General features: G+C 37.3%; 2 protein-coding genes across 2 annotated transcripts in view; one reads left to right on the plus strand and one right to left on the minus strand.

Moving 5' to 3' along the window:
- The first annotated feature begins 81 nt into the window (after window positions 1-81).
- On the plus strand, window positions 82-11096 carry LOC121329570 (legumain-like). The gene is made up of 14 exons (XM_041275214.1): window positions 82-180; window positions 1746-1893; window positions 2630-2727; window positions 4040-4121; window positions 4844-4929; window positions 5300-5375; window positions 5985-6047; window positions 6309-6375; window positions 7585-7703; window positions 7934-8023; window positions 8229-8438; window positions 8853-9026; window positions 9549-9616; window positions 10110-11096. Exons 2-14 carry the CDS (start codon window positions 1759-1761, stop codon window positions 10150-10152), a joined length of 1311 nt encoding a protein of 436 aa, XP_041131148.1. The 5' UTR covers window positions 82-180; window positions 1746-1758; the 3' UTR covers window positions 10153-11096.
- Window positions 10437-27950, minus strand: part of LOC121329672 (ras and Rab interactor 3-like) — a 31528-nt gene continuing 14014 nt past the window's right edge. The window contains exons 5-11 of the mRNA XM_041275380.1: window positions 25177-25249; window positions 24532-24623; window positions 20680-22062; window positions 16926-17234; window positions 14375-14506; window positions 13669-13832; window positions 10437-13531 (exon numbers count right to left, since the gene is read on the minus strand). Coding sequence (XP_041131314.1) covers window positions 13217-13531; window positions 13669-13832; window positions 14375-14506; window positions 16926-17234; window positions 20680-22062; window positions 24532-24623; window positions 25177-25249 — 2468 coding nt within the window. The 3' untranslated portion in view covers window positions 10437-13216. The remainder of the gene's footprint in view (window positions 13532-13668; window positions 13833-14374; window positions 14507-16925; window positions 17235-20679; window positions 22063-24531; window positions 24624-25176; window positions 25250-27950) is intronic.

Genomic DNA, 27950 nt, shown 5'->3' on the forward strand with positions numbered 1-27950 from the left:
TACAGTAATAAATATACTGTGCAGTAAGCTACCGTAGCATGACTGCAAAAGGCCATTCCCCCTGCTGGCGGATAATTGGTTGAACTGCACTAGTGACAGCCCTCTCTTCGGCTGTCGTGACGTACAGTACACAAAAACACAAAGGTCCACATACAACTCTAGCAGTTTGGTGGAGATCAGGTAAGCGATCTTATTTAAAGAAATTTGGAGACATTTGAGTTCGAAACGCGTCAAAATGGGATGTATTGAAAACAATTAAGATCGCTTGAAAGCATCAAGCGTTGCTATTCTCAATCGGCCTCAGTAAAAACATTAAGTCTCCTCTCTCACTCTCTCGCACAATGTTTGTAAAGCTTTATTATTTGAACTGGTTTTGTAGTATCCGACGTTTGAAGGCCAGATATCACAAGACTCTCAGGCGCATTGAAAACTAAGGATTTAAACCTGTTTTTATTTTCAGTTTAATTTAATTAGGAATCTGTGACAAAGTAACACTATTTTAAATTGGCAAGTAGCTTAGACGTCACTGTAGGTTTTTAAATGCATCTGAAAGTCTGGATGCATTCTATCAATATTGTTTTATTCACTGTGGGTGTTATGCTTATTCCTTATTGTTTCTGTCGAAAAACGCTGTGTAGCCAAATTACTTCATCTGCAAGACGTTTATGAAGATGTAGAGTGGATAACTAATATTTTCGTAAAAAAATGTTCTTCAACAAAGGTTTTATGGAGAAGTGTAGTTGAGAAAACTTTCCAAGCAATATCAAATTACAAAGCAGTGTTACTTTTTTTTTTTTTTTTTTTTTGTGGTGGCCACATTTCCTTATACAGTGAATGAAAATCAATGCATATCATTTATACAGTGTGTTCAAATACAGTTTTTTTTAGCTACTGAAATACTGTAACTTGCATAGTGTTATAACATGGAAGTGGTATGTATAAATACTGTATTTGTTGAAGCAGCAACAATTTAGAAAGAAGTGCTCTGACGCTTTTTGTAAAGCAACCGTTGTAAAAGTAACTGCATTGAAAAGTATGTAAAACCGTAGGCTGTGTACTGTGTACATTTACAGTGGTGCACTTTCATAAGAGAAGCTATGCACAGGTTATTAATTCTAAAACAAGACCTACAATCACATCTAGGCGCAGAGCTAAATATCAGACTATGTCAAAGGTAAGATATGTGGTCCTATCACGTGATTTGTTTTTTGTGTATATAAATATACAAAATGGAATAACTATTTATAAACACCAACAAAACGCTTTGTGGAAAGTGAAATTCAAAATTCAATAATACAAATAATATTAATTCATCCATATGAAGAATGCTGTGACCCCTTTCCAAGTAGCAAGTTCTAATATAATTATTGAAATACAGAAATGTAGAAATTTACGTTATAAAGTACAATTAATAAGTCTAAATGACATATTTAAAACAGTTTACATGTGACTAATACTCCAATAACCCTTACTGTTTAGTCCTGCCAAGTAAAATGATTTACTATAGTTTACTAGGTAGCATTACTCCCAGCTTTTGAATTTGTGTATTTGAAAAGAAGATTAAGTACAATGCTCATACAGTGTATATAGTTGCATTCAATTCTTTGGTCTGTTGCACCTCTACAATATTAAGTTACAAACATACAGATTTTTGGGGTGCATTATTTCATTCTTAACTTGCTTTTGTGACGTTTGTTTTGTAATGAGAGATGAACGTGTCCCATGTTGTCTGGCTTGTGTTTCAGAAGTGACAGCAGCATGTTTGTGAAGACGGTAGCCTTGCTAGGCTTGGCCCTGGCAGTGAGTGCCATTCCTTTGGAAGACACAGAGAAAGGCAAAAACTGGGTAGTCATTGTTGCCGGTTCTAACGGCTGGTACAACTACAGGCATCAGGTGTGAACTACGGCCTCCGGATTTCATTTAGCATCAGTTATGAGTGACTGCATTGATGCACACTCTTAATACATTCCCAGGTCACAGTGCATGGATTTGGAAATGTTCTTTAAAAATGGTTTAAACCGTCTGGTGCATATAATTGGAAAAGATGGGAACCCATAAGGCCTAATTGCCCATGGTTGGTTTTGACAAAAAAAAAAAAAAATAAATAAAAAAAAAAAGTTCTGGAATTTAAACTGGCTGTGTGATGTGTCTTTATGTACAGCCCTGTAGCATTGGGCTGGAAACTTGGTTGGCCAATGCTTTCTCATATTACATAAAGATAAGATTAACCTATGCATTTAAATTCACTCCCTTTTTCAGAATTGCTTATCTTGTTAGAGCATATTGAATGACTTGCCATTTATAATGTTCATGGGAAGCCTGTTAGCATATACCAGACAGCCGATATATTTGTGTTGTTCTCCCTGTAATAGTGTTGAGTGGCTTACTAGTCTTTGATATTATACTAAAAATACTTACGAAGGGCATACACCAAGTTATTAGGGTATTGAATTTAAGACAAAAGACCTGTTCTATCTCTGGACCCCCGACAAAGGGGAGACTCTTAAACCTGTTTGATTAGCATTCACAAAACTAATACGAAATTGCAAGTGTTCTGTTCCTAGTATGAAAACGGACAGTGAATCTTGTCACTTGTTTTCATATCGGCTTCCTTGTTTTGTTGTCGTAGGCAGATGCATGTCACGCATACCAGATAGTCCATAAAAATGGAATTCCTGACGAGCAGATTGTCGTGATGATGTATGATGACCTCGCGCAGAGTGAAGAGTAAGTACTTGTTAGTTTGACACTCCGCTTTGTTCGAATAGGGCTGTTTTCACAAAGTTGAAAGGACTATTTTAAGCAGTTTATAAACATTTCACTTTGGCTTGATGTCATTAACAAAACAGCCCTTAAAACAGTTTTGTGAATGTATTAAGAGGCAAAGTGGTCATGTGTATTTTTATTCCTATAGAATTTATAAAAGACTATCAAAATATCTCATGTAAAGGAAATCCATGCATAAAGGATGTCTAAAATAAATAACACACATTCTACTCTGCTGAAGAGTGTTTCTCTTGCTTGTCATATTGTGGTGAAATTTGCTACAGACATTCTTTGGTGCAGGTTATTGAATGCTTCGTAATCTCAAAGTATACTGAAGCTGTTTGTACTGTAAACCTGAGTTGATATATAATCAAATTATTTTGGAGAAAATGTATAGATCGCCGTTGCTGTATTTAAATCATTGAAAGATGACCTCAGATCTGCTAAAATAAGTTAATGCAGTCACGGCTGGGAGTTAGCATCGTATGGTTTCAATGTATAGTTTAAAAAAAAATCACATCCTGCCTTCAGAAAGCACGTAGGAAATGAACTTTGTGAATTTGATTACAGTAAAGTGTTGGGCAACGCTCTGGTGAGTCTTGCTTCCCTTTTCATAATCTGCCAACAACCAGTCTCACTGTGTGTCTCTTTTTCTGTATGTTACAATCATCTGACTGGGTATTTTGACTTCAAGATTGGGGGGGGGGGGGGGGGGGGTGGGGGGGGGTTTAGGGGGGGATTTTTTAAAAAATTTCTTTCCAATGAAAGGTGAGGGGTAAGAGACCATAACAGATATATATTATATATATATATATATATATCATATATATATATATATTATTATACTCTTATATACTATAGACTATTATATATTAATCATACACTATATAACACACACACACACTGTATGACCAGATGGGAGACCTCTGGTATGTACTGCCTTATGGTAATTGGTGGTCATTGTTCATGACTCAGGTTAATTTCTGTATCATTTCAATAAAACATGGTTAGTCTGTAGTAAAGCGTATTTGAGTTTTGTGCCGCCTGTTCTGTAGCTAGGCCCATTTCCTATAGTGTTGTTGTCAGGAGCCATAGTTAAGAGACTGTGCTATATGTATGTGTTCCTAAAGTGCTGTTTCCCAGCTGTCAGTTAATTGAATTGGACACCAGTTTACAAATACAGTCAACCTTGTATTAGAAAGACAGCTGTATAAAAGCGTCATACAACTGTGAAGGTTTGTACCTTTCAAATGATTTTGTTTTTTACTTTCAGAAATCCAACAAAAGGAATTGTCATTAACAGGCCAAATGGTACCGATGTCTACCAAGGAGTTGTTAAGGACTACACTGGGGAGGTGAGTTTGCCAAAAAACAAAGCATGTTGCAGGAAACTACATTCATTTCAAATCTTCCCACTAGAACATTCTAAATAATGACAATGACAACTATAATTAAATAAACTCAACAAGAGACCCCTGGAGTGAACAATGGGATTCCAACCAAACTAGAACAAACAAAGCTAGAAAGGAAAACTCAGTAAATCATATGAACCTCCTTCTCTCTAATATATACTCACAGAGTCTGTTTCTCTTTTTGTTTTAAATTATTGTTTCATTTAACTGTATGGTGTGGGATAAACCATACACCAGTGCCAGTTACCAATTTTACATGCCCATGTACTTTGCTGTGTTTCAATGAAATGTACAGTATTACTAGCCATTGACTGTCTGTTGTTGTTTTAGTTGGGTATCTCATTGGTTGAGCAACACACAGCAGACCATATGAAAAGCTTCTTCTAACTACAAAATAGGAGATCAAAACAGTTTCTAATTAGGATAATAAAAGCAGATAACACAAAAGCTACCACAATTATTTATTTCTTCATATTAACCCAATTGTAATTATGGTCTGCAACTATGGGGTTATTAATAAAACACCTGTAAAGGAATTTCGTGAGAGGACTGAATTATTTATCATTTCAAGGCACAATCTATTTATAATCTTTTTTTTTTTGTTTTCTCTCAATTACTTCCACCTAAAGTTTAAAGCAATTTTGCTGTGTTCTTTTGCTTTGAAGGATGTAACCCCAAAGAATTTCCTAGCGGTACTGGAAGGGGATGCAGAGGCAGTACAGGGCATTGGATCTGGGAAGGTGCTTAAGAGGTAATTAAAGGAGTTCTAACCAGTGCTTTTAAATCAAGTTTCTTACTTGCTATGCTCCATTAACACCATTGCTGCCCCCTCCCTATGTTTTCTTGTGCTGAGAACAGTGCTTCACTGTATTTTGTACGTTAATTCAGGATATGCAAAAATGTGGCTGCACATTGGTGGTTGCACAGTGCTGATTGGATAATTTGGTAAAATTAAAAAAAGAAAAAAGAAACAATTGTGCTGTCATGGGAGTAGGCCATACAAAGGAATGAGTTGAAGGAAGTCTTGTCTGGTCATGTGCATTCTATGATCATGTGAGTACTAGGCTAACAAACCTGTCTGATTACCTGTGGACTCATTGCTTTGTCTTTTGTCTTGGAAGCGGTCCAAATGATCATGTGTTTGTTTACTTCACCGACCATGGAGCCCCAGGCCTCCTGGCTTTCCCAAGTGATGAAGTAAGCATGTTTTTATGTCTTTATGTAATAAAACACAGACTTGCAGAATGCAACGTTTATGTAGAAATAGTTAAACTAGTAAAACATTCATATTTTCACAACATTTATAGAGCTGTATTAAAAACAAAATGTAACTAAAGCTCTTTATATTTACTGGCATGATAATGCTTTCTGAATGGGGCCAAACACATGATAAAGTCACCTAGTCGAAATGCTAGGCAGATACTTTTATTAATTTCTATTGCATTTAGCCATCAGAAAAGAGACTGCCAACTTATGAAAAAATATGTGCCCCTATTCACACTTTAAAGACTTTTTAAAAACTGTAAAAACATTATCTTGGTTGAAACAGAGCTTTGGTTAAGTAGAATGAACTTCTAACCTTCTCAAACAGTTCTGCAAACTAATCAAAATGATAAACAGTGAAGATTTTGGGAGCAGATCCCATAGTTGGTTGTAAGATAGCTGATTCTTTGATTCTAGCAAGGAAATAACAAAGAAGGGACTGTCGTAGGTCACAATGTGTTCAGTGATACAGGAAATGCTGTTATGATGTTTTCTTATTCTGCTCTATATCTATACTGTTTTTCTATTATTTTGCTTTTCCAGCTTCACGTGAAGGCTCTTAACAAGACAATCACAAATATGTACAAAAACAACAGATACAAAAAGGTAAAGTTGGCTAGGACAATCCTTCAATATTCATTTCTGTTTTGGTTCTAAAAACGTAAATTTAAGACTGAAAGTGGTTCTTTTCAGTTACGGCTATATGTTATGTGGAATGTGCAATGCCTGAAAACAAGGAAGGTCATTTTGCATATAGCGCTAATGTGTAGAGAACTAGAACTCCTGGAACTGGTCCAGTCTCCCAAGTGCAAGTAAAGGTCAATAATGGCAAATCTGTATTATTTACCTGATGTACTGTTTCCACAGATGGTGTTCTATATTGAGGCCTGTGAGTCTGGGTCAATGATGAATCACCTGCCAGGCAATATTAATGGTGAGTTAATTTGTCCCCTACATCGTGTTGCAATAAACTGCATGAATTTTATATACTCGTGCCCCATTATGTGTGGGAATGTCTTGTGACATGCTGAATCATTGTGAACCACTTCCCTTCACTAATCGTATCCCTGTACCGTCAGCAGAATTGTCAAGAGAAATTACATTGTATACTGTCATGAGGTCTGCTTTTGACTAAGCACTTCAGCTGATGTGCTGTAATGTCAAACCAAGCAGGATTGTCATTAACGAAAATTTACAAGCAATGGAGGTCAAAGTCCTGTTTTTTCACAGCTCAATTGTGTGAATGTTTGTCTCTGTGCCATAAAATGTATCCAAAGTACAACATTTACGTTTTAACAGAAAGTAGTCAAACCCAACCACCTAAAACAAAAAACAGATACTGGAATGGAAACAAATGAAGTTAAAAGAAAGGGATAAGCGAGGGATTGAGTTTTGAATTGTATCAACCTGTATATGGCACAAGCTGAGAAGGAGTGGACTTGAGATTGTATTGACTCCCATCTATCCTCAATGATCTTCCTTCCACAAAACCCTCAAGGCCGGTGGCTTATTTATATCAGGCCCTTACATCTGGGAATAGATTCAATTACAGTTTTAGGGCAGCACATTTCCCATACAGCTATACAAGGCTGTACAGGTTATCTTCTGTATTGAGCTGCACTTTTAAATGTCTTATATAAATCAGTAACACATGAGAAGATGAGGATTGTATTGAAACTATTGGTTATACTCATAATTATGTGACATTGGAATGTGAGCAGCCAATCAATGTGCAAGTAATGCCCAAGTCATTTTATAACCTAGTTCATTGGCGATAGAATGGCTGCTTCTATCCTATTTAAAGCTTTACATAAATTGTTGACCAGCTCTTAAGAAAATCACACTGTAGAAATCAAGCTAGCCAGGTAACAGATTAAGGGCAAAGGTTTACAGAAACTCCTCGCCATTTATTGTTAATAAATGTTTGTCTGTTTATTTTTGACGGGTATAATGGCTTTTTGTCTAGTATTTTGTTTCTGATATTACAAATGTTGATGGAAAATCAGGATTTTGATGACATGAGGGTTAATTGCATCTTGAAGTTACTAAAGCTTTTTCCATGAAGTTGTCCACTATTTGAGTTTCAGCTAGCAGTCCGTTATTTGCACAAGGTTCTCAGCTGCCCTTTGTTTGCCCCCTCCAGTGTACGCCACCACTGCTGCCAACCCTCACGAGTCCTCCTACGCCTGCTACTACGACGAGAAGAGAGACACCTACCTGGGAGACTGGTACAGCGTCAACTGGATGGAAGACTCTGATGTTGTGAGTGCCCCTTCCTGTCCTGCTGTATTATTTACAGTTCTGCCACTCCACTCCATCTGTAACAAATTGTGTCATTCGATACAAGTGTGGGTAAAGAGAAACTTTACACAACCGCCTGCCATTCCACCTCAGAACCAATCAATTATATGACACCTATGAAATTCAGTATATCGGTACAGAATACATTGAACAGGATCTCAGCGTCACAAATATGATCTGTTGTCTTCCAGGAGGATCTGACTAAAGAAACCATTATACAACAGTTCAAGATTGTGAAGAGCCACACCAATACCAGTCATGTGATGCAGTATGGAAACAAGGTAAGAAATACTTTTGGAGAATGGCAGAACAAACTTTATTGGTGTCTAATCATAGCTGGTTTATTTAATTGAAAATCTTACTTTGCATAGAACATTGCTCTAAGCTCTTTTTATATATAAAATAATCACTTTATCATCATATATTTATTTTTAAACACATATCATTATCAATCCCTTACTTTCAATGGATACTTCTTGGTTTCAGACGTTAGCCCACATGAAGGTGATGCAGTTCCAGGGTAACTCGCATGAGAACTCTAAGCCAGCCGCTCCCATCAGCCTCCCCCCCATCGAGGACCCCGACCTGGTCCCCAGCCCTGATGTCCCCCTCGCCATCCTCAAGAGGAAACTGATGGCCACCAATGACATCTCCACTGCCAAGCACTACTTGGAGGAGATCAACTCCCATCTGAAAGTGAGAGCAATGCTCCTACCCCCTTATTACTGTATCATGCATACCCAGCCTTCAACCCAACCCTCACAATTATTCCCATGGCTATAATTGCTGCACATGGGAGTCGGTGATGGCTAGCCAGTTCATGGCTTTGGTTGGTTCATATGTCAACTGTGTTTTTAAAGAATTCTTGCAATGTCTGCAAGTGTGTGGTGGATTACCTGGGAGCAGTTCTGCACTAATAAAGAGGTTTTGGACAAAATCAGAATTAATTTGACGTAATATTCTTTGTAGTAACACTGTACAGTATGTGAGAATTTTAAACTAATTAGTAGAAAATATTAGTCACTCATATAAAAACTGGTTTTATGAATTAAGCTTAAATTCCTGCTTATGATTCCATATCTGAGTATGGTTTGCTGGTTTGTTTCTCAGGTTAGAGAGCTGCTGAAGGAGACCATGAGAAGGATTGTATCCGTGGTGACTGAATCAGTGGAAAGGACAGAGCAGGCTCTCGCTGACAGACTGGAGCTCACCACCCAGCATGACTGCTACCAAGCGGCTGTGGAACACTACAAAACACGCTGCTTCAACTGGCATTCGCCCACGGTCAGTTCCAGGATTTATTTCACCTTGCATCCCCAAAATCCTCAGATTCCATTGTCCAGGGCAGCAGAGGAAGCCCACACTACTGTATTTGTAAGAGGTTATAATGGCTCACATTCCTCTGCAGTGTTTACCTGCTTTGTGAAAGATTAATTTAGAGAGGGAACTGTCATGCAGATCCATATGCTCCACTGAATGTGACAGGAAGCTTTAGCGTTTTTTTTTTTTTGTTCTTTGTGTGACATGTTACAGTATTTCTGCATGGGTATGATAAACATTACTCCCTGGGGTTCCCAGATTATTCAAAACTGTCTTCAGCAAGAAGTCCAATTTAAAGGGAAAAACCCTTGTTCATTTTTTACTGTTCTTATGTGAAATATTTACATAAATAAAGTTGCCTTATGACATAGTTTAAAAGCTTCATCCAAAAGCTTTTACATTGTTTTTTAACACAGCTTCTCAGTTTTACAAATCCACCGATTATTTGTCACTAAGTATTTTTTTTTCTCTTCCCTTATTTCCTAGTATGAATATGCTCTGAGACAACTCTATGCTCTTGTGAACCTTTGTGAAGGAGGTTTTAATGTTGACAGGTAACATTTTGCTTTTAATTTCATTTTGTTCAAAATCTAGTATAAAATGCACTGGATACTTGTACAGTCTTACAGGTATTGGCTTCCACTGCATGCAGGTTCATTATGCCTTTGGTGGAACACAGAGCCAAAACAGTAAAAAACAGAATACTTTGGGGCACGAGTCAGAAATCTTAAACTTCTGACCCCATGAGTTTAAATTTAAGTTCTCAGTTTAAAGTAGTATATGCAGGACAGTGGGTTCACATCACCACAGGATGAAAGTAAGATTCCTATACCATATTACCAGTGAGCAATAAAAAGACTTAAAAACTTTGTTTTAATCTAGTCTTATTCTAAAGTGCTACAAAATATGATTGCATTGCTATATAGTACTATCATCAGAGATTATAGTCGGGTTGGTTGAAATAGATAATAAGGCAGTGCAAGGATACACAGTTTCACTTCCTTTTTTGAGCTCAGATTAATGTTCCTCTTTGGCCTTCACTTGCAGGATCCAGGAGGCAATGAACAAGGTGTGCTTCGCTTCAAATTAAACCTCATCTGTACCAATTGATGGAGCAGGCTTGAAAAGAAGTCACATTGAGAGACAAACAGGGCTCTAAGCACTGATGAATCACTATTTTGCATTAGAAAATGTATATATATATAGTGTTTGTGTTTGTTTTAATCTTGTTTTACAAAAATAATCATGTTTTCTTGATTTCATTTATGGTGACAAAACACACTACTGTGACTAGGAATAAGTTTGTTTTTAACCAGTATATTAAAATTACACCAATTCGGTTTTTTGTTTTTTTGTTTTAAAAAAAAAAAAAAAAAAAAAAAAAAAAAAAAAAAAAAAAAAAGTTTGTTCATCTTACTATTGGGACTAGAAACACTAATGATCTTAACCCGTTATTTTTAAAAGCTTTGAAACAAAAAGGTGCAGTGCATTTCTGTGTGTCATTTTCAGTTGGCGGTATCCCAGCACAAGGGTATTTGTACTGCATAAGCAGGTAGCACAGAAGAAGTAACAAGGCACCAAGTACAGTTAAACAGGTTAACTGTGTTAACACCTGCGGGAAGAATTACAAAGCGCTATTCAGCCCCAGCCATGGCCCAGAAATTCACCTTTGTTGTAGGTTTGTTCACCTTTGTAAACCCCTTTTTTCAGCCCCCTCCTTTGAGCCCACTATAAAGGTGCTGATGTCTCCAACATCATTATACATCCTTGCTTATGGAATACCACTTTGTTTAAAGTTGCAAATTTGAAGTGTCTAAATTGTGGCTGTAATAAAGGAAAATAACTTGCAAACAATCCACGTAGTAGATAATGGTATAAACAATGCATGCCAGGATTGCGTTTCTGAAGTGCAATGACTAGCTTTGTAACTTCCATATTCAAAGTAAATATAGGACTTGTTAAATACAAAACTGCCTGATCCAGTCTGCAACAGATCTAGCCAATGTTTATAATCAATAAAACAAAACTATTAGAGAGAGGTTTTTGTTTCTTCCTGTGTTCTAAATTCAATATAAATGAGGAAACAAACTGGCCTTTAGGCTCACGGCAGAGGATGGGGTGTGCTGTATTATTGTGTAATAATAATGACCAATTATTTTGTTTTTTTGAAAGTCATTCTGTTTGATTTTTTTAATTGAAGCTGCTGACAAAGCAAATATAATTCACCAGGCTGGTGAAATGGCCAAAGGCCTTGTGTGTTCCCTAGAAACACATGCAAACACTGATTGTTATCAGCAACACCGCTCCTTGAGTGATATTGTTAAACAACACATGACATCCCTGCATTTGACGGGCCTGTTTGCCTCTAGTTTTCAATCAATAAAACAAGCCAGTCAATATAATGTAATTCTGGCATTCAAAGCACTACAGTAATAAATAGGAGTGGGAATGAAAAGATGTGGTAATGGGGATACATGCCACCTTTATCTACTTACTGGATTCAGTTGTGATTACATTCTGTATAGGATTATCAGAATCCAAACAGGTTGTGGCCTTGGACAGTAAAATACTTTTAAAAGAAGACAATCCCAAATGATCTATAAACCCCAAAAGGTATGCAGTAGCTCTAAAGTACATGTAGTGCATTACCGTTGGAATCATCAATTATAAAGACAAGTGGCCATGCTAATAACCTGTCCCTAATCCAAACTTGCATCGTTATTTTTGGTTTTAATTGTTGTTCCCTTAAACATAATATTTAAAGCATTGGCAGTTTTCTACTTTCAGTGTGTTTCTGCTCCTTGATTGGTGATACTTATCTGACCATTTTCAGTACATAAGTTTCTATTTAAACTGCTTGACATCTTATTTTTAATCTTTAATATTTCTATAATCGAAGCCAAATAACACAATGCCACTGGTCCTTGAAGACTTAAATTGAAAAGAAATAACCCTTTCATTTTTATTATTATTTTTTTACAAAATACATTCCAATAAGATAATACAAATATCTATATAGATTTGATTAAAAGTATAAAAACAACTTCATTGTCAATTTAAAAAAAGGTCCATGGCAACAATAAATTCAATGGTAAGGCTGAAATTCTTCAAAACTTTGGACTCCCATCATGTTAAACAAAGCGAAAGTGAACAGCTCATATTGTAAAGCTTTAGGCCTACCATGTTATTAAATGCAAATACATCTGGCTTAAAATGGAAGATATCTATATCAGGGGTGGCCAAAGTTTGACCTTCCACTCCTGGTCTTTGTTCTAACCCTGTTCTAAATTGTTTAATGGAACCAATTAAACCTCCATCCAGACCCTAAAGTAGTTCATAACATAATTTTACCTATTAAACCTGAAATGGAATGGCCTTCCAGGATTGTGATTGGACACCCTTGATCTCTATTAATATTATGAAATAGTCATTTAGCAGATGCTTTTATCCAAAGCGACCTAGAGATTAGGGGGTGAACTATGCATCAACAACTGCAGCTGCAGAGTCACTTACAATTGGACCTCAGTTTTACATCTTATCCAAAAGACAGAACACATACTTGCACATATACAGTTATACAAAAATGGCAGTACAAAAAGATAAATACAGAACTAACCAAAAATATTAAAAGAGGCTATGCATATGAGCGGCTTTGAGGTCTAACAGTTCGTGTTTTGAAATCCTAAGATTGTATTTTTCTGTAGCACTGTGCTTGAAAATTGGCAAAGTAATTAGGCTTTAATATTGTTAAAAATGAATATCCTTCAACAGAGATTTTAAAAGGTCCACAAAGGAGAACCAAGAAAAAAATGGTGTAATGTGTACTGTTTATAAGACCTACCTGGACAAAATATAATATCCATTGTAAATAAATGTAAACATCAGCTGAAAGACATGCCTTTCACCTCACTGTGAACCAAATATAAATCTATTTGCCAAATCACCGAACAACACAACTTCAGTAGTCCATCAAGTCAACTATCAATTGATAGTCAGTAAACTCCACCTTGTGGCCAGCTTCATAAAAGACATGCAACAAGATTATTTCAATCTGAAGACATTCTGAAGATCAACTTTGTTGTAGACTTCTCCAGAACTTTTCTTTCACACCAACCAAAGGCCAAAAACAGTAGACCTTCCTTTCACAGAATGTCTCAAATCAAGCTCTCAGTTTTGAGTGGTGGTTCACTGTCTTTCCCCTCCTCAGAGCTCACAGGCTTGTATACAAAATAATACTCTTTCTTGGGCTCGCTGTGGTGGAACGTGGCCTTGACTGTGAGAGGGAGCTCCTGTGGACCCAGTTGTTGGTATATCCCATCCACCAGCACACAGAGCCCATACCTCTCAGGCTCCAGGACCTCGAATTTCTCAGTACACTGTCGACACAGGTCCTCAGCCGTGGTGTCTGGCCGGGCCCCCAGAGTCTTTGTGTTGGACCCTGCTTCATTGAATGAGACGTTGATAAAATCCTGCAAGAGAAACAGGTTCAGGAGATGAGGGAAAGCACATGCAGTATATATAAAACATTCATAAAGTACTCAGAGCATTGCACACTTGCTTGTTACATTTACAAGTGGGGATAGTACAAAAATGGTGCAGCACATACCTGCACTGATGACCTGGAGACTCTGGCCTTGTTCAGAGTTCTGCGGCGCTCCCAGCGGTGAATGGAATCCTGGATCTCCAGGCTGAGCTGCCGAGTGACTGCCAGCTTGTCGTAATTCTTAATGTGCTCCAGGGCACCATAGGTGGTAGTTAAATAGTAAGAGCCTGGCAACAAGAGGATGCAAAACAACATCAACACTGCAGGCCTTAACACGGTCATTGTATTGTATGAATGCACTATTGTCCCACTGGGCTTCAGTGTCATTTAGACAAATCGAGAAATTGAAAGACAGAGATACATGTCAGCAGACACAGTCAAATTAACTGAAACACACATGTAGTAGTATGCATAGTCCTGTCCCCCCACCCCCCACACAGTCTAGTAATCTAGAGCCACTTTTACAGTTACACCTTCACAGGAGCATTCATTTGATTTTCTTGTGTAATTCATGTTTTACTGAATTATTTTGTTTAAATACATAATGCGTGAAAATAATATCAGTGACTTATTTAAAGGGTTGATATCATGAGCATTTTACTAATATTTTATTTGCTATCTGTTTAACACCCAATACTGTCTCTTCCCTTGGATTCTGCATTGTTGTGTCTAATTATTATTTGCTGTGCTTACTAACGCCAGAAAAAAGTTACTTTTTAAATAGCTAATTCTGGGGATCAGACAAGGCAATTCCCCTGGTCAGGTCTACCTTCTCCAAGCTGCAGCGTGGGGTCCATTAACTCCATCATATACTCCACATCCAGCAGCAGAGCGGGCAGGTTACTTCGGACCAGGACGTACATCAGCACTGGCAGGAAATCATCAGCGCCATGCGGCTTCCCTGCAACAGCCAGGTGTGATTAACACAGGGAACCAGTCCTTGACAGTGTCTGAAAACATATTCCCTGTCTACCAACATAATGAAATCAATGGGAATCACCTATGGAACAGGAGCACGCTAGTGAACCCAAGCAATACCCAAGATCCCACCTAAAAATGTATTGAAATGATTTCAACACAAGGCTTTGTCACTGGCATATTAATATCCACGATTAGCAACTGAGGAGGCTGATGCTTTGTACTGCTCCTCTCGCACCATTTTCATTAGCACCATACAGTAGTTAGAGTAACCCATATCCATCTGCACATTAGTGTCCATGTTTTCTTTGTCAGACAGACAGAGAAACACCAAGCCCTTTGCACACTGAAGAAGTTAACAGAAAATAATTAATACCAGTGTTGAACAGCAGGGGGAGCTGTCATACCTATTTTCCCTTCCTGTTAAATTCCATTCCATTATATATTATGCCTGTACTTTCAGTGTCCTTGACTCCTGAATATTTAATGGCACATTTGTTTTTTACTTATTGTATTGCCACATGGAATTGAGAGACCGGCTGTTTTCCACAGCTTTCTTCTCTTCCCCACACACCCACACAGTCTTTTAGTGTATAGTGAATCTTTCTTCTCAAATAATCTTAAAGAAACATGCAAGTGTTTAGGAGTCTCTCAATGGCAGCAGCAGTGGAAGACAGGCACCGAATTGCAACCACTTCCCTTGTAGCCCACAGGAGGACATTGTGACATATTTGCTAACTATATTGGTCTGTAAAATGTCTGCAGGCCAAACCTTGTGAAAACTGCAAGAACTTCCTAGTTTAGATTATAAACCTGCCTACAATTTGCACGCGAACTGAACTATGACAGCAAATGCAACAGCATCCTCAAATTTCATATTTCTTTACAAATAAAATCTCATTTTTTATTTAGATTAAAACATAGTATTAAAAGTAAAATTAGTAATAGGTCTATAAGACAAATGTTTTGTCTTCGTCCCATTGCACAGAAACTGTGAACCTGCAGTATGATTGAAGACACAAATCCCCTGATGCCTCGACAGTGACCTTAACGGACAGTCCAATGTAGGGATATCCAAACACAGATGGCCATTCCACTCAAGTTTTTACAGGTAAAACCAAATAATTAACTTTAGGGTCCAGATGGGGGGTTTATTTGGTTTAATGAAACCATTTTGAACAGGGTTGGAACTAAGAACAGGACTGGAAGAGCCAACTTTGGCCATCACTGGTCTAATGTCTCTCCTCTGGAAAAAATATAATTACATATTATACAAACTAGAATCCAAAAAGTCTGCACACTGAGGCAATACAATAGGTGCATCATCTAAACAAGCTGGTACCTTATATGTAAAAATGTCAGAGTGTGTTAAAAACAAGGTACTTGAGCAAGTAAAGTAGGCCAACATGTAAGTAAAGTGTCCACAAATCATCGTCTCAGGTTGCTATTGATTTCATTTTTCATTTAATTTTTATTGGAAAAACGCCATATGAGCTACAATGAGCTGATTTTCAACGGTGTCCAACAGCAGCATATTACAGTCACATAAAACACACAGACTACATATTTAAAACTATGCACAACATCATATCCATACACAGGGCTTCTTCAGATAAAGAAACATCAACTTTTTAAAATTGACGATGGGAAGTCTCTGACCTAAGTCCCATCAGCAATGCATTCCAATCTGAAACTGCAGCAAAAGCAACAGATTTAATTCCGGTAGCACTTTTTAACAATGGTATTTTAAAATATTTGGTACCACAAACTCTCGCCACTTTTCTTCAGCCAATTTTACTACATATTTCTCTTATGTGTTTTTCAAACTTAAGAGTTGTATCAATACTGATACCCAAGTATTTAAAAGTAGCAACTCTCTCCAAAAGGTGTATTATTACAAGTAACAATAATATAATTGGAATTATTGTTTTTTCTCTGAACCAAACATGGTATCTGTCTTTTTTTTCCCTCCATTAAAAATCAAACCATTTTTAACAAACCAATCTTGAAGTCAATGCTCAACTTACACAGAAGAAAGCAGAAATTGTAGATGACAGTGTTTGCTGGAAACAGAAAACAGGATGTACGAAAAAAACAATATCAACAAAGAAATAGATATCAGTTAAAAAAAGTCTACAGATAAACAAGCTTATTGAGTCTTACGTGATAAGAATAAGGTCACAGTAAAATTATATAAAAAATAATAATAATAATAATAATAATAATAATAATAATAATAATAATAATAATAAACAAAAATTTTGATAACAATGTTGACATGGGTCTTTATTTTAAAATTGAGGTAAATAACTAAATGATTCTTCCTATGATGGCCAATCAAAAGGATGAACAGAACAGAGGGTGTCTGGTTCACTCTGTTCCCCGCCAGACAGCAGTCTTACCTGGGCATCCTATGGACATGGATTCGTAGATAATCTTGCATGTCTTCAGCAGGGTAGCTATCTTCTTCTCTGGGGAGTAGGCCTGGTGCATAGACGTAAACTTCTGCTGGATCTTCTCCATGACGGGGGTCTCCGGCACGCTGGTGGTCACCCCCAAGTCTGTAGTGGTGGTGTTCAGAATGACTTGTTGGTTCTCTTTGAGACTCTTGAGAGACAAGTCATTCGTATGGATTTCCTTCAAGCCTGTGTAAATGGACTCCTTTAGTGGTTTCAGGACGCTTTTGCACAATGCAGCCTCAATGACAGCTTCTGTATAGAATGAATCAGAAAAAAAAAGATCTACTGTTAGATAATGTCATTTCTGGTTTGAAAAATGAAACATTTCACACACAGTGCAGCCAAACTCTGGAGCGTTTTTTCATTGACAGTAAAAAGGGCCAGACAGTAGTTTCTTCTTCAACTTATTTTGTAAATAGATTTCTCTCCCCCATCTCTTTGTGACTGCTTATATCCCTATGTTTATAACAGATATCAAAATGTTCTCTAATGTGCGCTATTAGAGTGTCTAGACCTGTTCAAAAACAATAATGCAACTTCCAGTGACATTCATCCTCCTCCACAGAATTAGAGCTTTCAGTAGCATGAACACATATGGCCTACATCCACCGTATACATACACTGTATGGAATTTTACACACAAACAAAAGTATTCTGAAGCACATTTTTCTGAGAAGAATAAAACAATTGTTTTGGTATCAAACTAGATAGCAACTTGCTCAGGAAGAAAATGTGTCTTGCCCGTGCTTCAAAACAGGGCTCCAAGTATAGAGAGGGCAGGATTTTATGTAAGTTCTTGTTAGACCTGAACACAAATATCAGGTATCCTAATTCAAAACTAGTTTGCAGTGTTAATGTTTCTGGGTCCCTGTCCACCAGCAGAGGGTGAATTGACATTGTCTAGTGAAACCAGCTTGGGGCTGTTTATAAAACACAGGTTATTGTAAAGCAGCTGTATAGTTATATAAACACCTTTTCTGATCAGTTTGAAGACTACAGTATTTTTTTTTCCCCAATTACAGGCCAGCTTTTTTCGATATATATATTGCCCGCCGCTATGCATCGCCTGGGGTTGCCCGCCGCTATATATTATATATATATATATATATATATATATATATATATTATATATATATAATATATATATATATATATACACACATCACACACCATATATATATATATATATATATATATATATATATATATATATATATACATATATACATATATAAAGCTGGCCTGTAATTGGGGAAAAAAAAATACTGTAGTCTTCAAACTGATCAGAAAAGGTGTTTATATAACTATACAGCTGCTTTACAATAACCTGTGTTTTATAAACAGCCTCAAGCTGGTTTCACTAGACAATGTCAAGAAACATTAACACTAAACTAAACCAGTTTTGAATTAGGATACCTGATATTTGAAATCGAGGTTCACTTTACAGTTCATCCTTTTGCAGTGGTTTTCAAACTGGGGTTTCCTGCGATCATGTTTGCTTCCTTGCAACTCTGGACAGTTTTAGTTTTCAGTTTGTTTACATTCGCCAAAGGGACACAAACCTCCCCGCCCCTTTGAAATGAATGTGGTCCTAATGTCCTGTACATACATAGACATCTCTATGTTAATTAAACCTTTTTCAGGTTAGTTTAGTAAACAGCAATGAAGGGTTCAGTTTTGTAAAGCAGCTGTATAGTTATATAAACACCTTTTCTGATCAGTTTGAAGACTACAGTATTTTTTTTTCCCCAATTACAGGCCAGCTTTTAACATAATATTTATATAGAAATATAGTATATATATAATATTATATATATATATATATATATATATATATATATATATATATATATATATATATATATATATATATATATATATAGGCTTAGCTTTTCCAAAATTCGGACTTGGCAAAGAATATACCAGAATGAAACTGGATTGGTGTCAAATTCAAACACTCCACACAAACACATCGATTCACACACACACACACACACACACACATTTGCATTCCTATATTTGTGGGGACTTCTCACTGACTCTCACTATATTTTTAATTACTATTTCTAACTCCAGTCAGACAAAACTCGACAACAAACTAAAGATTTTTAAAAAATTTGAAGGCATATTTATAGTTCTTAAAAGGCTTTTTACAAAGTTCCCACAACATTTTTTTTCCAGGAGTTACTATCTTTGTGTGGACATTCTCAAATTTTGCTCACATATTGATATTAATACTTGCCCACACACACACGCAGCTGGTTGTTGCATGTTCTCTTACTTAATAGTAAGATAACTAAGGTTTTAAAATTAATTGCCTGCAATAGCCTTTTTTTTTAAAACTTAATCCTTCATTGCTGTTTAGTAAACTAACCTGAAAAAGGTTTAATTAACATAGAGATGTCTCTGTATGTACAGGACATTAGGACCACATTCATTTCAAAGGGGCGGGGAGGCTTGTGTCCCTTTGGCGAATGTAAACAAACTGAAAACTAAAACTGTCCAGAGTTGCAAGGAAGCAAACATGATCGCAGGAAACCCCAGTTTGAAAACCACTGCAAAAGGATGAACTGTAAAGTGAACCTCGATTTATAACTAAGCTGTAGTCTAATGCTGTGGTGTTTCTGTTTGCATTGCTATGTTCCAGCTCTGCAGTATACAGTGGGTTAAGCATTCACAGTGCAGGAAATCTATTTCAATTCCTATGGTTAATGGCTCATTGTAACAGTCCTCAGTAGGGGAAGTGAAAATGACATCATGCATATGTTTAGTACACCAACTCTAGAGTAAGTAGATATTTGTGGACTGTCACCATTCACTAAAGAGATCAACATGTTAGTTATCAGTGCTCTGTGTCATACACTTACTGTATACTGCACTATAACATTGCAGGTGCCAGTGGACTACTGGAATATCTTGTATTATTTTTTTATTTGAATGATCTATTTAGGGACACCAAGATATTTAGTAAACAAGGGTTCTGACTGGGGTTTCCTACCAAAAATGCTCCTGTAGTTACCTTAGTTCAGTTGGTGTTAAAACTGTGACAGCACACTCATTAAACAAGAAGTGCAACACTTTTTGGGGGGGATTTGTAATTTTTTTTTTATTGCAAACTGTAGTATGTGATTCTTTGTATACTAGAACAATGTAGTGAGGCACTTTACTTGTTTATCATCAGAGTTCATGTGATCTCTTTCATTATCTATCACTGTTTCTGGTTAGAACATAAATGCTTAAAAAGTAGCCTAGTAAAAACGTACCTTTTCAGCAACCTGGTGGTTTGAAAAATGACCACTTGTGGTGAGTATCTGTAATTCCTGTCCTCTTTGAAACCAGCTGCCAGAGTTTCAGAGAGGACATAAATTATAGGTGCATACCCTTAGTGATCTTTTCCAACAACCCATGACTTCAGAATTTCATCTTTTAGAAGTGTTTGAAAAATTAAAATGTTGAAATAGTAAGCTATTAGTAAGCTAAAACTAAGACTGGTACATAATCAGCTAAGCAAACAATGATAGAAAACCTTCATACCAGATGGGTAGGAAATTTAATATTATGAATCTGTACATGTTGTAAAGTATACCTTTACTGCAGTATTTAGATATGTATGCTGTTTAAAATCAGTAAAAGAAATCCCTAAAATCCATATTGCTGCTTTTCAGAACTGCAGAAAATTGAAAAGATCTGGTGTTACCTAATCTGTCGTCTGAATAACCAGCAGTCTCCTCCAGTCCCTGCAGCTCTGTGCTCTGTATTAAATAGCACTTCAGCTGTGTCATCATCTGCCGGATCTCCTGCAGCATCTCAGTACTGGAGGAATGTTTCTTCATAGTCTCCAGAGTGAAGGTTTTGTAATCCCGCACCAGGTTCCCAAAGTAGGAGTCCTTATCCTGCACCAGTTCTGTGATCTTCTTCCGGATCTTGCGGTCAGAAGACAGGAAGATGGTGAACATGTTAGGAAGGTTGACCATGGACAGCCGCTGCTTGGCCTTGTCTAGCATGATAGTGGGGTGTCTCTTCATAGGATATGCAGGTCTGTGCTCAAAATCGTCTTCTGTGCTGCTTGTGGAATAAGAGTCATGGTCCAAAGAAGGGGCTGGTGGGTTTCCTTCTGGTGAGTAGAGGGAGGTGTCTGAAACCTTGAGTTCGACCAAATTCATGGACTTCTGCGACAGAGCAGGGGTGCTTGAGCTTTTAGGAGAGATGTTTGGTTTGTTTTGTGATGTGTCTTTTGTTGCTGTTGAGTTTGACTTCTCCGAATTCAGTCCTTTTGCATTGGCCGTCATTTGTTTCTTCCTCCTTGGTGGGGGAATTGGGGCTGTTTTCTTAGATGTTTGCTGGACCGCCTGGGTGTTTTGAGGAACACTTTTAGGTTCTACAACAGCAGGTTGCTCCTTAACTGGGCTTGGCTTAGGCAGTTCCTCTCCTTTGGGAGAAGGGGTGTTTTGCACAGTCTCTTGGAGGTCTTCGATACTGATCAAAGTAGCAACAGGTACTGAATCTCCTTGATTCTCCACTAATACAGTAATCTCCTCTTTGACAGCAACCTCTTCAGAGAACTTTTCAGACACTCGCCTTCTTGGAGGAACTGGAGGTATCCGAAAATTCTTTTGGGGCTTGATTTCTACCACGCTGCTTTCCATTTTCTCAGCCATTTGTGTCACACTGTTGCTTCCTTCTTCATTCTGCCCAATTTTCACCTCTTCCCTTTGTGGGCTTGGAACTGTGGAAGATGGGTCCTTAGCTTCCCTTACACTAGGAAACAGCTCTTCTGCTGTCCGAGTTCTGGGAGGTATGGGAGGAGGTCTCTTGTATCTGGGCTGAATTGAATTTGAAGTAGTCAGACTCTGGCTTCTTGTAATAGGTGCAGTTGAAGGCAGGCTGTTGCAATACTCTTCGATAAAAATAGGATTTACATACCACAGCCTGTCATTTCCTATGGACAGCTCAATCTCACATGAGCACTGACTTGCATTATTAGAAAAATGCTGGCCAGCTCGAAGGCTACTGTTGCTGCTGCTGAGAGTACAGCCCTTGATAACATCAACTCTTCGGTTGAGAGAAGAACCCCAGAAATCTGTTGTGGGTAGATAACAAAAATGGCTGTTATTGGCAGATATTAAAAGAAGATTTGCTTCCTAGTTAGTAGAAAAACCCTGTCACAATCGTGAGGTTTGTGAAGCAAGACTATTAATTATTTAAGAATGCATGCTTGGGTTATTTTTATTTGCAGTGAACAAAAGAACATACTATCTCTAAAAAAAAAAAAAAAGTATTGGGGTGGTTGATTTCTAAATATCTAGGTATTCCTGATGAGAGAAGGTCTACTCTTCAGCTGCCTGCATGAGAAATCATTCTCACAAATGCAGTTCTATCCAACTGCAATGGTGACTGCTGAATAGTACTGTACACCTATTTTAAATAGGCGAGGCCACCAGGAGAAAAAGAAACAGGGCAGAGGCTGGGCCAACCATGCACACTACAAGCGAGCTTCTTAACCATTATGCAAAAGAGCCGGGACCATTTACAGATGTGGTTATAGAATGTATAATCTCATCTCACCAACAGGGATTACAATCCATAACACCAGTGCCCATACATAAATAAACACATATTTCAGTCATAGTTGAACCAAATTACACCCTTCTGCCACCTGTTCAGTTTCCAACCAAAATAACTCCCCCCATTGAAAAAAATAAATAAATAAAAACTACAAATACATCTATGCTGCTTGTGGTAAAACTTCACAGTCATGTTCAGCAGGCAAAACCGACATATCCTGACTGATGAAACATTATGCAACTCAAGACTTAAAAGCAGAACTTAGTAAAGTAACTTTGTAACCCTAACCCTTACCATGGAAAAATAATTCCACATCATTCCGATTGTTTTCACATAGACCTAGCAATACCGTTGCCAGCAGAAAGAATTACAAAGCCAAGACTGCTGCTTACTGTCATTTAAAAACAGTTTATGTGGCTAAAACTTACAGACCGTAGTGCAAGATAATATTTTGCCAGCAAATTAAGTGACCACACTGCATTGTACATACAACTGAGTAAATGAAGTACAAAACAGCTTTTCCCACAGAGATGTTTCCAAGAAACTTTTACTATCGTCTCAATCCAGAAAGCTTATTTTGTAACACCCTCTATTGGTTGTGTGGGATATCTGCAATTCTATCTGTATAAACTGAAAATAGCAGTCAATATCGTGTTAATTTGTTCTGTGTTTTGAGAAGATTTATTATAACAATATACTTTTAAAAGTACGTTTAAAAAGTAATATTACGTTTAAAAGTAATAGAACAGCTGAACAAATTATTTTTAAAAATGCTGGACTATCAAATTTATATACAAAAAATAGATCACAGATATATATATGTTTGTTTGTGACTATGCTTTCAATTTTTCTTTAACATGGATTCTAATAAAACATTTTACATTACACCACTACCAGATGGCAATATAGTTTTATTTGTGGTATTTATTTAAAAATGTCATAATCCATGTTTTTTTCTGCATTTTCTACCTCTTATAAGCATAGGTCAGCATTATCACTGTCCCCTTGTGTTGAAATCTGTTTGCATTATTAGTTTGTCAACATTAATTTAAATTTATTTTAATACACTTTAGATTAACAGAAATAAAAAAAAAAAAACAACTGTGGCTTCCCGTGCTGTGTGATGATCAGACCAAAACAATGTCATACAGTGGTAAAACAATAAACAAAACACAAGTTTAAATTCAATCCAAACATTTTTTAGAGAATGTCACAAACAATTATTTCTATGTCTTGGAGTTCATTTCAGATCTTGGATGACAGTATAATTGTAGGCTCTGGACTGACTAAGCTTATCTGCTATATTTCATGGCTGACTGTCATATTCCTGAAGCACAGCTCATCTGAAAGGAAGCTTGTGTAGTGCTGCCTGTCACACACACTCTTTCCATTAATACCAATGGAACATGTATCATTAAAAACAGGGCTGGTTCCCCCATGTAAAAGACTGGCGTGTATTTGCTGAATTCTACAGAAAAGTCGTGCTGTCTTGGGGGAAAAAAAAACAAAACTAGATGACTCATCTGAATTTTTTTTCCGGGTGGAATATTAAGGAAAACAAACTACTTAGTCTGACTTTAAGAAAAAACCAAAATAATAATACAAAAAAAAAAAAAAAAAAACACTGTAGGTTTCACAGTACAAATCAATACAACCCACCAAGCCAAAGTGTTACACACGTCAATAGAGATATTCACTAAATATGCTCACTAAATATCTTGGCAATCCTGAAAAGATATATTCAAAAGATTGTACTACCCCAATCCATTGACTATTTGTATACTATACTGTTGAAGTTATTTTGACCATCAGGATCTTTTGTGGCACGATCAGATTTAATCTGTGCACCTCAAAGCTTCTCTTCAAAACCACATTCTAAGGCTTGGGCTGGAACCAAATCAGAAAGTGGACCTCATAGCCACCATCTGTAAAGCAGCAAAGAACCATTATCAGATTTTTCATAGGAAACCTTTAAAAAGTGTACCTGATCCAAGGCTTGATACAGTCTCAAGATGTTCATATTTGGTTGCCTCTTTTATTACCTGGGGTAGGCTTAGAGTAAACGGCAGCACATCTCTACAAGAAAATGAAAAGCAGGAGTTCAATTTTCAGATGTCTTCTCCAAACGTTGACCTTTCAATCCTAACTTCCAATAGATTTTTTTGGATTGCATTTGGCTACAATTCATGATAGTAATAGTGATGGAAATGCACAGTAGGGGGCAGCGGTGGTAAGATCATAAGTGAGACAAATTAGTTGGCAAAATTGGACAGATAGCAGTTATCCCAAGATAAGTGACTGCCAAGGAAATGAAATGATCTATCAAATGTACAGGATTTTACATCTATTATTTTGTGAGTTTATGAAATAAATATTAAGGTTCATTTGGGGCTTCTGCTTTGAAAGAAGTAGGGTTTAACTTGTAAAATGCAAAATTAAAGAACAATTAATTTAAGAACAATGCTGCAGATTAAAAACAAAACCAAAAACAACACTTCCTGTGTTAGGTTACGTGGCTTAATTGCAGCTAGACCACTGGACTGTTGTACAGCAAATACCAAACATGTTTTTCTTACATACACACACAGGGGATAAGCTGATATTTGTGAGAATAAGTAATACGCTGTACCTGCTGACACAGTAGAAGGCAACCAGTTTAAAAATGTCATCGAACACAAGGACAGAACCTTCCAGATAGAGCACTGTATGGGGAGAGAAAGAAGAACATAAGAACATAAGAAAGTTTACAAATGAGAGGAGGCCATTCGGCCCATCTTGCTCGTTTGGTTGTTAGTAGCTTATTGATCCCAAAATCTCATCAAGCAGCTTCTTGAAGGATCCCAGGGTGTCAGCTTCAACAACATTACTGGGGAGTTGATTCCAGACCCTCACAATTCTCTGTGTAAAAAAGTGTCTCCTATTTTCTGTTCTGAATGCCCCTTTTTCTAAACTCCATTTGTGACCCCTGGTCCTTGTTTCTTTTTTCAGGCTGAAAAAGTCCCTTGGGTCGACACTGTCAATACCTTTTAGAATTTTGAATGCTTGAATTAGGTCGCCACGTAGTCTTCTTTGTTCAAGACTGAACAGATTCAATTCTTTTAGCCTGTCTGCATATGACATGCCTTTTAAGCCCGGAATAATTCTGGTCGCTCTTCTTTGCACTCTTTCTAGAGCAGCAATATCTTTTTTATAGCGAGGTGACCAGAACTGAACACAATATTCAAGATGAGGTCTTACTAGTGCATTGTACAGTTTTAACATTACTTCCCTTGATTTAAATTCAACACTTTTCACAATGTATCCGAGCATCTTGTTAGCCTTTTTTATAGCTTCCCCACATTGTCTAGATGAAGACATTTCTGAGTCAACAAAAACTCCTAGGTCTTTTTCATAGATTCCTTCTCCAATTTCAATATCTCCCATATGATATTTATAATGTACATTTTTATTTCCTGCGTGCAGTACCTTACACTTTTCTCTATTAAATGTCATTTGCCATGTGTCTGCCCAGTTCTGAATCTTGTCTAGATCATTTTGAATGACCTTTGCTGCTGCAACAGTGTTTGCCACTCCTCCTACTTTTGTGTCGTCTGCAAATTTAACAAGTTTGCTTACTATACCAGAATCTAAATCATTAATGTAGATTAGGAATAGCAGAGGACCTAATACTGATCCCTGTGGTACACCGCTGGTTACCACACTCCATTCTGAGGTTTTTCCTCTAATCAGTACTTTCTGTTTTCTACATGTTAACCACTCCCTAATCCATGTACATGTGTTTCCTTGAATCCCAACTGCGTTCAGTTTGAGAATTAATCTTTTGTGCGGGACTTTGTCAAAAGCTTTCTGGAAATCTAAATAAACCATGTCATATGCTTTGCAATTATCCATTATCGATGTTGCATCCTCAAAAAAATCAAGCAAGTTAGTTAGGCACGATCTCCCTTTCCTAAAACCATGTTGACTGTCTCCCAGGACCCTGTTACCATATAGGTAATTTTCCATTTTGGATCTTATTATAGTTTCCATAAGTTTGCATATAATAGAAGTCAGGCTTACTGGTCTGTAGTTACCTGGTTCAGTTTTGTTTCCCTTTTTGTGGATCGGTATTACGTTTGCAATTTTCCAGTCTGTCGGTACCACCCCTGTGTCAAGAGACTGCTGCATGATCTTGGTTAGCGATTTGTAAATTACTTCTTTCATTTCTTTGAGTACTACTGGGAGGATCTCATCCGGCCCAGGGGATTTGTTTATTTTAAGAGCTCCTAGTCCCTTTAACACTTCTGCCTCAGTTATGCTAAAGTTATTTAAAACTGGATAGGAACTGGATGACATGTGGGGCATGTTGTCAGTATCTTCCTTTGTAAAAACTTGTGAAAAGTAATCATTTAACATATTTGCTATTTTTTTTTCTTCCTCTACGATTTTGCCATTTGTATCTCTTAAACATTTAATCTCCTCTTTGAATGTTCTCTTGCTGTTGTAATATTGGAAAAACATTTTGGAATTGGTTTTAGCTCCCTTAGCAATGTTTATTTCTATTTCTCTCTTGGTCTTTCTAAAGGTAAAACAGTGAGCGATTCAGGATAGCAAATGACAGGACATTTCAAGGGATAACATGTGAACCTCAGAATAGTAATGGGGTTATTTGTTTTACTATTAAAAAGGAACAAGCAGACTACAGGTACAAACACAATGGGTGCCATTACAGCTCTAACACCTTGGTCATTTCTTGAGTAGTGTTGTAATTAAAGTGCAAAATCACTGCAATCCATCAAGGGGTTCTGCTGACAACAAAAACAACAAGAGCAAAGCTTTAGGCATTAATGAAAACAAGATTTAATTTGTTAACAGACAGTAACAAAACATACGCATTTGTTGCTTTAATGGCATTTGTTTCTGGTTGTACTAATGTGACACAGCCATCTGAAATGTCTTTGTATCCGCCGGCTTCCATCAGATTGTTTGTATAAAACAATGTAACATTAAGATTAGCTATGCTGTTTAATTATTTAGCTATATATTACAGAAGTAGCCAGGGGACTCCAGAGTGGTGCATCCGGTAAAGGCACTCTGCCCGGAGTGCAGGATGCGCCCTATAGCTTGGATTTGAATCCAAGCTATGCAACTGCCAACCATGGACTGGTTCCCAGGGGGTGGCACACAATTGGCCAAGCACTACCCGGGCAGGGTAGGGGTTAGGTCGGCTGGGGAGTCCTTGGCTCAACGCACACCAAGTGACCCCTATGGCTGGCTGGGCTCTTGCAGTCCGGCCTGTACGCAATTCAGAACTGCGTGGTCCTACGATGCTGTAAGTTCTTATATGGCTGCACAGCGGGCTTGCAGAGCAAAAAAAAGCTGATGGCTGATGGCATTTGTTTCGGAGGACACGAGTCCTCGTCT

Source organism: Polyodon spathula, chromosome 17 (genome assembly GCF_017654505.1).
Source record: "Polyodon spathula isolate WHYD16114869_AA chromosome 17, ASM1765450v1, whole genome shotgun sequence".
Taxonomy (NCBI): Eukaryota; Metazoa; Chordata; class Actinopteri; order Acipenseriformes; family Polyodontidae; genus Polyodon; species Polyodon spathula.

Bases quoted from the DNA above. Each gene is read 5' to 3' on its own strand.
- LOC121329570 (XM_041275214.1), top strand. From the start codon at position 1,759: ATGTTTGTGAAGACGGTAGCCTTGCTAGGCTTGGCCCTGGCAGTGAGT. The intron at 1,894-2,629 runs GTGTGAACTACG...TTGTTGTCGTAG, and splicing joins GGTACAACTACAGGCATCAG to GCAGATGCATGTCACGCATA. The intron at 4,122-4,843 runs GTGAGTTTGCCA...TTTGCTTTGAAG, and splicing joins TTAAGGACTACACTGGGGAG to GATGTAACCCCAAAGAATTT.